The sequence below is a fragment of the Rhinichthys klamathensis genome, unplaced genomic scaffold (assembly GCF_029890125.1).
Source record: "Rhinichthys klamathensis goyatoka isolate OS25496 unplaced genomic scaffold, OSU_Roscu_1.1 h1tg000937l_1, whole genome shotgun sequence".
Taxonomy (NCBI): domain Eukaryota; kingdom Metazoa; phylum Chordata; class Actinopteri; order Cypriniformes; family Leuciscidae; genus Rhinichthys; species Rhinichthys klamathensis.
Window position 1 is genome coordinate 190,921 of NW_026607265.1, and position 13,397 is coordinate 204,317.

General features: G+C 37.4%; 3 protein-coding genes across 6 annotated transcripts in view; 2 read left to right on the top strand and 1 right to left on the bottom strand.

Annotated features, from left to right (window-relative positions):
• slc1a9 (solute carrier family 1 member 9) overlaps nt 1–1,539 on the top strand; it is a 38,606-nt gene extending 37,067 nt beyond the window's left edge. For all 4 annotated transcript variants that reach the window (XM_056244178.1, XM_056244177.1, XM_056244179.1 and 1 more), the window contains one exon: nt 316–1,539. In XM_056244178.1, coding sequence (XP_056100153.1) covers nt 316–531 — 216 coding nt within the window. In that variant the 3' untranslated portion in view covers nt 532–1,539. The remainder of the gene's footprint in view (nt 1–315) is intronic.
• Nucleotides 1,540–4,159: 2,620 nt separating this feature from the next.
• Nucleotides 4,160–6,577, top strand: fgf21 (fibroblast growth factor 21). The gene is made up of 4 exons (XM_056244183.1): nt 4,160–4,316; nt 4,618–4,695; nt 4,991–5,094; nt 5,912–6,577. The coding sequence occupies exons 1-4, from the start codon at nt 4,163–4,165 to the stop codon at nt 6,206–6,208; spliced, it is 633 nt and encodes a 210-aa protein (XP_056100158.1). The 5' UTR covers nt 4,160–4,162; the 3' UTR covers nt 6,209–6,577.
• A 386-nt stretch (nt 6,578–6,963) lies between these two features.
• kcna7 (potassium voltage-gated channel, shaker-related subfamily, member 7) lies at nt 6,964–13,139 on the bottom strand. The gene is made up of 3 exons (XM_056244181.1): nt 12,893–13,139; nt 10,972–11,693; nt 6,964–8,161 (listed from the first exon to the last, which is right to left on the bottom strand). The coding sequence occupies exons 2-3, from the start codon at nt 11,665–11,667 to the stop codon at nt 7,265–7,267; spliced, it is 1,593 nt and encodes a 530-aa protein (XP_056100156.1). The 5' UTR covers nt 11,668–11,693; nt 12,893–13,139; the 3' UTR covers nt 6,964–7,264.
• Nucleotides 13,140–13,397: the final 258 nt, after the last annotated feature.

Below are 13,397 nucleotides of genomic sequence, written 5' to 3' on the forward strand. Positions count from 1 at the left end.
TATTATTTTTTTTATAACTGTTTTACACTATTAATTTTTCAATAATTCACAGTTGTTTCTGAAAAAAACATTAAATTTGACAGTAATTTGACAGCACTGTATATTGTACAGTAAACCGATGAACAGGTTTTTACTGTAGTATTTTTGCAGGGTTTTTTTTGTAAAAAATGACAAATATTTTTTACAGTGCGGTTTGTAAAGACATGAGTGTGAGTTAACTATACATGTCAGTCTGATCAGGTAATTCCTATACTGTGATGTTTTTGTTGTGGATATGCTGTTCCCTGACTCTCATCATCACTTTATATCCTGCAGATTACCACACTTCCCAGAGGTTTCCGAGAGAGAGGCAGAGACCGGGAAAGAGACAGAGAAAGACAGAGACTGCGAGAACGGGAGCGGGATAAAGGGAGCGAGACTGAGGAGGATGAGGAGAAAGAACGAATGATGGACGTGGCGAGTGATGGAGAGGAAAGTGACGACACGGCGTACGACAGACGCCATGCCATCCCAACTTGTGACCTGCCCTGAACAGGAACAGTCAAAGCTTTACCACATTTTCACTTCTTCTGTATTTCAGCATCCACCTTGCTGGATGAAAGTTGGTGTATTGATGTTTGGCAAAGACTTTGAGTACCTACGTGTGTTGTGTGTTTGTTCTGCTTTGAGAAACTTGACATAATTGAATAGAGGGTTCATTGGCAAGTATGTTTCTTAGTGTCAGCTTTATAGTCTAGCAATACCAATTGTTTGTAACTTGCAGCTTATTTATTTTTATTGGGTATTTGCTTTTACAGGATTTCAATAATAAATTGGGAATCCACCGGACGAGTGCTTTGACCGTTTATTGCACGTGATGTGCCAGTCTTGATTTAATTTAGTCTTTGACTTCCCTGTCATATAATGTATCTGAATTACTGGGATACTGGTTATTACACTGGATGTCATTGCCCTGCACTGTAAAACCCAGACTTACTCAATGATGAGCCTTGACTCATTTGAGCTGCCTTAGTTTACTTGTGTAGCCTAGATGTCCTCTGTTCGCTGCCAGTGCAAGATAAACAAAGAAATGACAACAGGCATTTCAAATGAGTCGAGGTAGTTGGTTCCTATAAACAGTCCAAAGTTGTTCCAAAACTCCCGTTTTATGATTTGTTGGTTTTTTCTTTTGACGGTGACAAGGACGTCACAAGCAGCTGTGAGTAACGCAATAAATTTTTTCCCCGTACCCATCATGTTCTTTCCTGTTCCTCAAAAAAGTGAATCATATACTGAAAGGATCATTTGCTAAAACACTGTTTAGATTAGTGGGTGTGACGTCAGGCTTATACACTTCCAAGATACTAGGCCAAGTGCAGTTACACAAACCTGACTTGGTACGTTATTGTCATCGTGCAAGTCATCCACTCATTCAAGTTTGTTCTCACTCACATCCAGCCTATACACACAAATAATTTATTTTTATTTTATTTTTCAAATTCATTTTGCTTTATTGGCATGAGATACTTTAGTACAGATTTCCAAAACATTGCAAAGATTTTTTTTTTATAAAGAAATTTTAGAAAGAAATTTTAATACTTTTATTGAAAATCTATTTCAAATAAATGTCCTTTTGATATTTCTGTTCATCAAAAAATGCTGAAGAAAAAGTTTTCACAAAAAATATTAAGCAGCACAGCTGTTTTCAACATTGATAAATGTTAAAAAAGTATCAAATCATCATATTAGAATGATTTCTGAAAGATTATATGACACTGAAGACGAGTAATTATGCTGAAAATTCAGCTTTACTGTCACAGGAATACATTTAAATTTTAAATGTATTATAAAAAAAATTGTTATTTTAATTTATAATAATATTTCACAATATTACTTTTTTTAATCAAATAAATGCAGCCTTGGTGAGCATAAGATACTTCCTTATACAAAACATTAAAATATATGGTTAACATTTTACTCAGAGCCTTTATGTATAATGCATTATAAAAGAATGTTTAATGCATTAATTATGCCTTGTAATGCCATTTATAATGCATTGTATTGTCACATGAATAATTGTAACCACATTTATAATACATTATAATACACCTTCAGAAAGTGTAATGCATTAAAAAATGAAAACAACCAATTTCAGATTCAACAAAGAATCTGTGATTATTATAATGCATTTTAACTTTGGTTACAATTATTTATGAAAAGATATGATGCATTATATAGTACATTATGAACACCTTTATAATGCATTACACATAAAGGCTTTAAGTGAAGTATTATCAAAAAATCTTACAGACTCCAAACTTTGGACGGTAGAGTAAATAAAATAGAAAATATTAATATCTTATTTGTTTGTCCCATGAAATAAAATGGAGAGAAAGTGGAGGCTTTTGCTGAAGTCAGGAAAGAGAAGAGCCTACAGATCTACATCTCAAATTATGCCCAGATTTGATACAATAATACCACATTTCAGTATGAACTCACAAATTTCCCATCAAATACTTCCCGAATCATAAGCAATGGACAATATAGTTCTGCCATCTTACTGTACGTCAATAATTGTCTCGTTTGTCTGTATTTATTTTTCTGAAAGAGTTGATACTTAAAGCATAACTAAGCAATCCATTGAGCCTCTTAATCTATGTAAGAATCTCGGAAAGAGCTATATGTTTTTTCCTTTACAATTTAAGAATTACTTTGTTAATATTGTTGTCATTTGCTATGATGGATTATCATTGTAAATTTTAGCTGTAGTTTATGATGTCTTTTGTCTGACTCATGTATTTATTATGATAGACTTTACTTAATTTCCCCACTAATGTGTCTCTGAAACGCCTCACGGTGTCCCCTTGTCCCTCTGAATTCATACTACCACATCAGCTGCTGTCTGTGGTGTGTGTAATAAAATCTGAACAATTTATTTTAAACTTATTCGAGTGGTTTGTGCTTTAATGCCTCTTGTGTAAGAGTCGATGTCAACGTGAAGCGCATTTAAATCCTGTCTCGCTCTCGCATTAAGACCGGTGGACGAACGAAATCCCTTCATGCACACAGAGTCAAAATTTTCTCGCACAATGATGAGACAAAGACCTTTAATCCGCTCAAAGAAGAGTGAAGGAGAGAGCAAAGGATGGGAGAGAGCAGCAGATGGCCAGAAAGACGTCAATCCTCCTCATTCTTCCCAGGACAACAGTGAGGCAGGAGACAGATGATTACAAGGGACACTGACGTTATTGTGGGGCCCCTGGACGTCAAAGACACGAAACGGGAAAGCTTAAGGGAGTTGTATTAGGATGAAAGGCCAAAATGGCAATTGGGGGAAAGGATGTGAGCCTTTAAGGACATCGGTCATCACTTGCTGGATCCCAGCTGTCCAATTGCACCTCAGTATTTACAGTCTTTCTTTAATCATTTACAGGGATCTAACAATTATTGTCAGACCGGGCTAGCACGTTTGTTTTATCTTTTCTTAAGATAAGACACTTTAACTGCACACTTTAACTTTTTCATTAAAAAGATTAACAGATCATAAACTGATGCCACACTGCCCTCTCTAGCTGACGGGACGGTAGTGTTAGTGTCCTCGCGTCCTGTCATCTCCTAGGTGAGAATGTACAGATGAGCACGAGGTGCTTTTTATGGCCTCTTATCTGTTCTGTTTAAACTGCCGCCACCATTTCCTCTCAATACTGGGGAAATAACTGAAACATTTTATGTATTGAACAAACATTGATTAATCTCTGATATGCAAACTTATATATGTTCTCCTCTTCCTGAATGTAATACTGAAGTCGGGGGTCCCCTGTTCGCTGAGATCAATGACATGACTGGCATAGCCTTGTGAGATTTACCATCATCCTCGTTCATTTCCTGAAAACAAGTTTGTTATCATTTTTCCTTTTCGTACTTGAGTGACTCATGGATTCTCTGTCGGTCTCTCATAAATACCATATAAATACAAGTTTACAGGGACATGTCTTCTGTGGAGACCATCATATCTGGAGGTCTTGAAGATATCGCTGCTCAGTTCTTTGCACAAACTGATACACTTAAGATTTAACTTAAGAACTTAGCTTAAGATTTATAATTACAGTTATTTCATTTTTTTAAAATATTTTTTACCTTTGGATATCATCAAATTTCTATTTCTGTTCATCAATTTCTATTGATGCCCACCTGGTCGGCTTGGTCAATCATGCTTTTTGCCGTTTTTTTCATCTTTTTTACTCTGTTTCCAACGCTTCATTGGTGTATATATATTCCTGAACAGAATGTGCTTCTTGCATTCAGCACACAAGTCAGGAAACGCCTGCTCTACACAGGTAATCCTAACCTTTAACCTACTGCAGTGTGCTTTTTGTTGAATTTACACTTCTTAACATTGGGTTTCTGCTTCTTTTTTAGCTGCAATGTTTAGATGTTACTATCTGCTTAATGTGGGTGACGTGCTGCTTTCTTCCGTCTTCCGTTTTTTAGTTGGTGTGTGATGATGTTACTATACAACTTAATGTGTTTCATTTCAGTATTGCAAGTGCACTGTGCTTTGTTCCTAAAGTGTCAATTGGCTTGAGGTAATGGCATTAAGTGTGTTCATATGTCTCTGTGTGTTTTTGTTCATTTTAGAGAACAGATTTCATGGGCTGTTCCTTGAAATGAATCCTGATGGCTCCGTCAGAGGGTCTCCGGAACAGAGACAAAACTGTAAGCAACTTCTGCAAACATGAGTTAAAGAGCACCGTTTACTGGAAGAGTATTCATTAAGTAACAGTCGAGATACTTCTCCAAAGGAAAAATGCCTTATCAGAAGAGATAATGAGTTTATAATAGCTATGATAGCAGTGATCATGCAAATAATAACACGTTTGTTGTCATTTTGGTTTTAGTGTTATGAAAATATTTCATGGTGGCAGTGGATATTAATATTTGAGGTCCAAAGGTGATGCATGTGAATTATGGTATAGTGACAGAGGTGTGGTGTTTGTTTGCTGCGCTGCAGGTGTGCTGAAACTGCGTTCAGTGAAAGCGGGTGAGACGGTCATCCAAAGTGCGGCTACATCTCTCTACCTTTGTGTGGATGATGAAGACAACTTGAAAGGACAGGTCTGAAAATGGCAATCAGTTAAAAAGACACCATTCTTGTTTAGCTTTCTAGACAGCAGTGTAAACAAAAGAAAATGTAAAAGGCCTTTATTATATGCATTATTATTTACGCACAGTGAATCTTGGTGAGTTTTGATCACTGCTGTTAAATGCATTAAAATTGATCAGTAAATACATTTATAATTACAAAAGATTTTTATTTCAGATAAATGCTGTGTTCTTTTGACCTTTTTTAATTAATCAAATAAGCCTGAATTTTTTTTTTTATGGTTTCCACGAAGATATTAAGGATCATGATTCATGTGACACTCAAGACTTGACATCACAGGAATAAATTACATTTTAAAATATATTGAAATAGGAAACAGTTATTTTAAACTCTAATAATATTCCACAATATTACTACTGTCTTACTGTGAGCATAAGAGACTTCTTTCAAAAACATTAAAAAACATTTACCGGCCCCTAAACATTTGAACGGTATAGTGTTTTTTTATGATTTGTTGGCAAAAAACATTTAAATGTGATTGATATAAAATGTATTTATAAATGACGATTTTACAATTAATAATTACTATTTACCACTACTCAAATTGTTTTAATCATAATGTAGATTTTATTATATAATAATATTATTATATATGTTTTTACTGTATTTCATTCATTTTAAAACATGTCGAATTGCTTTGACATGGTTTGCAACACTTTCCACAGTGAACAGTGAATGAGCTGTTGCAGTATATTCATTTAATTTACTTTTATCATTTTCACTGGAGACTTGAACACATTTGGTACTGAGTTTTGTTTTCTCTTTCAGCCTCTTTACTCTAAAGGAGACTGCATCTTTCAGGAATTGCTACTGGAAGATGGATATTCTTCTTTCCTTTCTCCACACACTCGGCTTCCTGTGTCGCTCCCCTCAAAGCAGTCTGGACAGAAACATGGGGCTCCACTTTCTCGGTTCCTCCCCATTATGAATACGGTGGCAGAGGACAGCCAGATACAGGAGGTGAAACAGTATATTCAGGATTTAAACCTGGAATATGATGACCCACTTGGAATGAGACATCGGTCACACACTCTCTCCAGTCCCAGTCTGCATACTAAGAAATGAGGACGGGTGAACGTCAGTTATGGAGGCACTCTTTACATTATCACTGGACTGCAAGGTAAAAAATGTTTTGTTTACTGTATTTTGTTGCCTGAAAGTGTATTTATTTGAATATATTTATTTATTCACTATGGTCTAAAATTATTTAAATGAATCATTATTTAAAGTATCATTATTAACTTAAACATTGTTATATTAAACATTAAATAATTATTACTGTAAATTAAACATTACATTTTAAATAACGTGACGGATATCTGCTGGAGCAGATTCCACTTTCAGTTTGTTTGTTCTTTTTGTAGTTCGCTTGTAAAGTCACTTCAGTATGATTCTTGTGTGATTAAAAATTTTAATAAATAGTACACCAACATGGCTCAGAGTTCCATAATTCATAGAGCATGTGCGCGCGCACACATTAGATATTACATATTTTCCTAAAAAGCTTTTAAATACACACACAAGCACAGACACACACATCTCTCATCCAAATCATGTCAAGAGTGTCATTCAGAACAGCAGTAACATTAAACTGTTCCAGATGAATGATGCTTAAGACTTTAGCCATCCGTCGGGCACACAAATCCCTGGCACATTCATGGCCGCAACCCGGGTGACAAAATACATGACATTTAAATGACACCGCATGGCGCTTCTTCCTATGAATATGTCCGATATATTTATGTCGAGAATTCCAGTAAAGCAAAAGTGCAAACGCTTGTATTGCACAACACAGCTCAGCGACTAGATCTCTGAATAGATACGTTCAGTGTAAAGGTTGTGATGTCAAAATAAAAGTTTTGTAACGTTAGAAAAAAAACGTTTTATGGAAGTTAAAATCAATGTTTTTTGTGACTTCTTCATACTTTTCCTCTCCTTTAGCAACTGCATTTTGTACCTTCTCAGCCTCTGTGTCGATCGTTTTCTGTTTCTTGCATTTATTCCTGCATTCCTCCTTCCCATCGTACCCAGATATTCAGAGAGTCACAGCGATGCAGTGTCCTTTAAACATGGCACAGGACCACCTCCATCTCTCATTCCCCCTTTTTGATCTCCAGTCTCTCAGACTTGGGTCACCAGCGGGTAAACGCTCCCTATGCTTTGCTCTCCGGCCTGTCCCGCACACAGCCCAGCCAGGAGGGTCCCATTGAGAGGGGCACAGATCCCCCTGTAGGTCATGCCTCCTTCGAGAGGAACGCGGTCTCCCTGTTCCCCGGGCTCTTCCTCTCCGTCTTCTCCTTCTTCACCACCCTCTTCCTCCTCCCAAAGGGAGGTGTTGACGTGCGTGTACTCCTGGTTGTCCACACACTCCGTCTCGCGGTGGTAGAAGTAGCTGAAGTTGGAAACGATGACAGGAACGGGAAGCGAGATGGTGAGCACGCCCGCGATAGCGCACATGGAGCCCACCAGCTTTCCGCCCACCGTCACCGGGTACATATCACCATACCCCACTGTCGTCATGGAGACCACAGCCCACCAGAAGGCTTCTGGGATGCTGGTGAAGGCCGTGCCCGGGTTTTCCGCCTCGGCAAAGAACACGGCTGAGGAGAACAGGATGACTCCGATGAAGAGGAAGAAGATGAGCAGCGCCAGCTCTCTCAAGCTGGCCTTCAGCGTCTGGCCCAGGATCTGAAGGCCTTTGGAGTGGCGAGACAACTTGAAGATTCGGAAAACTCGAACCAGACGGATGACCCTTATGATTGCCAGGGACATGGACGGCGCCGTATCTTTAGACTTGGCCAGCTCGGTGCCGAGCGTGACGAAGTAGGGAATGATGGCAAAGAAGTCTATGACGTTCATCACATCCTTGAAGAAGACCATCTTACTGGGAGAGCAAGCGAAACGCATCAGTAGCTCAAACGAGAACCAGCAGATGCACATGGTCTCCACCAAGAAGAATGGATCGTTGAAGATGGAAGGCATCATGATGTTCGTGGTACTGTTTCCAGCGAGGTGAAGCTGGTATGCATATTGGTGAAAAAAAAAAAAAGAAAAAAAAAAAGAGAAATTAGATGCAGAAAATGGAAACTGATGGCACACATGACACATGTTGCATAATCAAAGTATAGTAATATTCAACATTTTTGTGCTTTTGACATTTTCTTCTGTTACAACTTAATACTGTAATTTATTCTGCATTTGTGTGTGTTAATCATATTTTGTGGACAAAGTTGTACCCAGATGTTAGTTAAATTGGACAAAACCTTTTGGGGCAACCTAATTTGTAAAAATAAATAAATAAAATAATTGTCTATAGAATGTACCCAAGTAAAGTATGATTTTCAAATAATTTTTTTGATTTAAATAAAAAGTTTGTAATGTTATAATTTCCATTGTAGCTGGTTGGTTTATTTCATGGTTTATAACTTTTTAACAATTTTTTTGTTTTAAAATTCCTATGGGGAACAAAATGAATGGCAACAATACTACGTAACTAAGACTGGTAAAAAAAAGTAAGAATGGACCATTGAACTCTGTGGCGAGAAACGTCAACTACTGTGCGCCAGTCAGTTCAGCTATTTCTGTTTAATGGAAATATACCGGTTTGGTTCCCAACCCTAATAAGAATATTTCTGACAGACATGCTTTGACTTAACAAGTGCCAGACAGAAACAATTTGGTTGCTCATTTGACAACCACTTGAGTGAAGTTGAAGGTCCCATTCTGCTTGTAAGGTCACAGTATATATGACCTTTCACTCAAAGGTCGGTCATTTTCGCTCTTTATCACCACGACTCCAAAGAAATGACTTAGTCTAACATGTACACAAGGGCAAACCACATCAGTATGTGAGTATATATGTTTCCATAAAGATGTATAACCCTACTTTAATGACCAGTGGTGGTGTGTTTGCTTGAAAAATAGATTTTAAAAGAGTAAGACATGATTAGATGGTATGACATATGAGATGTGAGTGTATATGCACGTGTGCTTGTGTGTGTGAACTTGTGTCTGGCTAGCTGGATCTTAAGTGTTCCCTATCGTAGTGCTTATTTTGATTTTGCTAAAGTCATCATAAGATGTTGTGGAAGTGTGTGTTTCCATTCCTATTTCAGCATTCGAGTGTGTCTGTTTATTAATACAAGCTCCTGTATCTGTGTTAATGTGCACTGAAGGGTTGTCCTTACTCTAAAAATAACACCTTAGATCTCTAAGGTGAAACTTGAGAATGTAACTCCACAATCTCTCTCTCACCCGCTTTAGTTTGCTTGTCGTTAACTGTCTGATCCATGTAAAATTACTGAGCTGCTTTGGCAGCATGTTGAGGTTGCTGGGTTGTGGGTCGCTGCTGGGAAACTAATTTGATACTCTTTACTAACTTTCCCTCCTCGCACCCTACCCCACCCTGCATTGCGTCTCACTATTTTCCCCTCACTCGATCAGGCACAGACGCTCTTTCATACTGTCACCTGTCATCTTGTCATTTCTCATCTCCTTCCCTTTTTTCTATCTGTGTATGCCGGTTGAATCTCTCCATGGAAGCGTCACTTGACTGTTTTCCAACCCCCCAGAGTCTCTGCTCCCAATCTATGTATCAGATTTAACGACACTTCTAAAATAATCTCAGCAATAACCCTACACTCTCTCCCGCTCCCGAACTCTTCATCTGTGCTTTCTTTTTTTTTAATGTGACTTTTCACACTCTAAACTTACCTTTTTTTGTGATTTTAAATGTGGTTTTGTAAATGAATGTGCATACAGTGCATACAGTGAAAATGCCTCAAAAAAGTTCAGCATTTAGTATAACATTGTTTTTACAATTGATAGAAATTCAGTATTCAATGTGCATAAACATATTACACTTGGTACTTGGGCGGTTTTGCGAAATGCTCTAAAACAGATATAATACAAACAGCACTAGCCTAAGTGTTATTTCCCATAATTCAAAGTGGCAACAAACCAACATGTCAACCTTTAAAAATGTAAACAACTGGGTCACAAATGCTACAAGAATGGGAATTTCCTCATTGTTTTTTGTTTGTTTTGTTCTTAGTCTAATTTCAAGGATTGGTAGATATCCACACCTGTCCTGTAATCAAAAACGACTGATTGGTTTATCCTGTCCATTCATCGCTGAAAAAAATAAAAATGCACTTCTATGTGGCAATGCTGCTCGCACGTCATACAGTACACTGTTGAAGTGAGGAAAGTTCACTGAGAATATAACATTTTTGGCAAAAAATGTCTGTGTTGTTAATAGTGTAGTGATGAAGCACAGCTCACACAGAAGTCACCTTTTCACATCAGGCTGCTTTCTGTTGGTTGACGTGACAAATGAATGTGACCAACCAATCAGGTAAATCTTTCACCTCACTAAATTTGCAATTGTGTGGATTCTTTGTGAAAATACTGAACAACAAAAAAATGGGACTGCACAAATAGGCTTTAAAAAGTTTCAAGTTAATAGCTTTATAGAGTATAGTATTAATGTATATTGTGTAGTATTAATAGCTATTAAAATGTAAAAAATATACAAAATAAAGAAAGGCAGCGACTATTTGCACAAAGTGTAATTTGTTCAATTCATGTTGACTTATATTATATATATATATTATAGTATAATATATTATATTATATATTACACAATATATTAATAATAATAAATGCAGTTTAATTTAATGCATGCTCATTCATCTTCAAATGCTCAGGAACCCATCTGCTTCATGCTAACTGCCATTCTACCATTCTTTCTCATTACCATGACCAACGGAAAACAATTTGTAAATCCTGTTAGCTACATTCTGGTCAAAACTTTGAACTCCTCTCACCTCTTTCGTCTCCGTTTCCTTTTTGAATATAGGCAGCGTTTCCAAACAGAAGATCAGAATGGAGACCACAATCACCATCACACTGATGATGGCGATGATGCGGGCGCCTCCAGAGGATTCTGGGTGTTCAAAGAGTATCCACAGCTTGCGCTGGATCTCATTGTCTGGCAGGGGCCGAGGTTCCTCCTTGGGGAAGCCCTCATCCTCCTTGAAGCGAGCCATGATATCCTCTCCCAGCTCATAAAACCGCAGTTCATCCATGAAGACGTCCAGAGGCACATTGGCAGGCCGCCGTAACCGACCTCCAGACTGATAGAAGTAGAGGATGGCATCAAAGCAGAATCGATTGCGGTCCAGGAAGATCTCATTGCGGAGCGGGTCAAAGTAGCGCAGGCGACGCTGAGGGTCTCCAAGCAGAGAGTCAGGGAACTGGGCCAGGGTTCGAATCTGTGTCTCGTAGCGCATGCCCGACACATTGATGGCCAGTCGTTCAGACAGCGCCCAACCTCCTCTCACCATTGAACCAGATCTTCGATTTTCTCTCTTCTTCTCACCCTTCTCTTTGTCACCCTTTTCTGCCTTGTTGCGCTGATCCTTGAGTTTCTTGTCACTCTCATTGACCTCTTCCTCTACTTGTTTTTTGCCCTCGATTCCACTATCAGATCCTCCTCCTCCTTCTCCTCCTCCTTTGTCCATCTTTTCTTCTTTCTTTTTCACTCAGTCTGTTATATGGGGTAGAAACAGAATAATTTCAGCTAAACATGAACCCAGCAGTCAAAGAATTGTAGAAATGTAAAATTGGTGTTAGACCGATGTATCATCTATAGGCTGACTAACAGAAGTGGTCATTCCTCCTGGTGTCAGTTCCAATATCACCTGAGAGCCTTGTCAATAAAGAGATCTCATTTTCTGTTAAAACATAACAGATATTTTTAAAGAATTTTAATTAAATATTGAGTTTAGAAATACATTTTAAAATGTAAACATTTTTTGCACTTATTTGCAATTTATTTTAGCATTATACCATTCCATAATTATTGTGTACATCTTCACTGTATTTTTTTTACAGTGGTTCATGCTGCCTTAAAATGTTAAGTTTTAAGTAAAAATTTAACTTCACATTTCAAGTTGACTAAACTTAACATTTTAAGACAGCATGAACACTTTTTAAAGTTGAAACAAATTTTTTTTTACAGTGTTTCTTGCTATCATTACACTTGCTATCACTATACAACTATATTATATTTAATAAATTAAAATCATATTAAATATTTTCATATTTTAATGATAGCAAACTTGATGCACATCTGGAATGGTATGGTATATGGAATGTAATGCTAAAAAATATGTAATACTATTTAAATTTAATTTAAATGTCATTTTAATCATTTCAATTTAATAGTTTATTCAAAATTAATTACATTTATTACTGTGTGTATATATATATATATAAATTAAAATCAATATATTTTCATAAATGTAATGACAGCAAAAAGGTTTACACAATAATTATGGAATTATATATTGCAATGCTGAATATATATGTGTAATATATTTCCAGTTCCAGGTATGTAACTAAAGATGCTATCCTTACTTAAATCATTCTCCCATGAAATCATATACAAATATTTCACGCACTCCATCCTAACCCTGTGTTGACTCCACTACCACTTTGACCCACACCTCGAGAATAACACTACGGTAAATTAACAGAGCCGGTTTATATGAAGACACCAAAACAACCAGGGAACAAGTATGGAAACAAGCCATACTTGTTAAATGAAAAAAAGTGTTCAACAAAAGTGTCAGAATCCCCTGAAAGTAAATATCTCCCGTTATTCAGACATTTGGTATAATAAATATAGAGTTTTGTGTCTCTGAAAAGTTTTTAAGAAGACACTCTGTTTGTCTTTCCACTTACCCTCTGTCACTGGTGACCGTAGATCCAGAACAGTTACCTCACACTATCCGTGTTTCTTCCCAACCTGCACCACACCATGAGCTGTGTATCTACTGTCCCCCCTTCTGCCAGGCGGTCTACCCTATGAGTCCAACAGGAGGTGTTTTCTCCTGTACCCTAAACCATAAACCCTGTCCTTCCCTCCGTCAGTGCAGTAAAGGATAGCTACTTAAACCAGTTTGTAGGTCACTGTCTTCACTCCCTTTCACGCTCACTGCAGCTCTGGGGAATGCTGTCATGCTGAAATTCAATCCAGAGCCCCTCGTCCTCGTCCCCTCATCAGCTCACTGTCCCAAACATCTTCACACCAGCTTAAAATGCCTGTCTCACTCATTTTCTCTCTTTTATATTTTTTGTTTACAATACAAAGATTTGCAATATGTTTATTTATCCCATGCACCCCAACACTTCTGCCAGGAAACAATATAAATAAATATTCAGAATATAAAACAATTCTGAACATAAC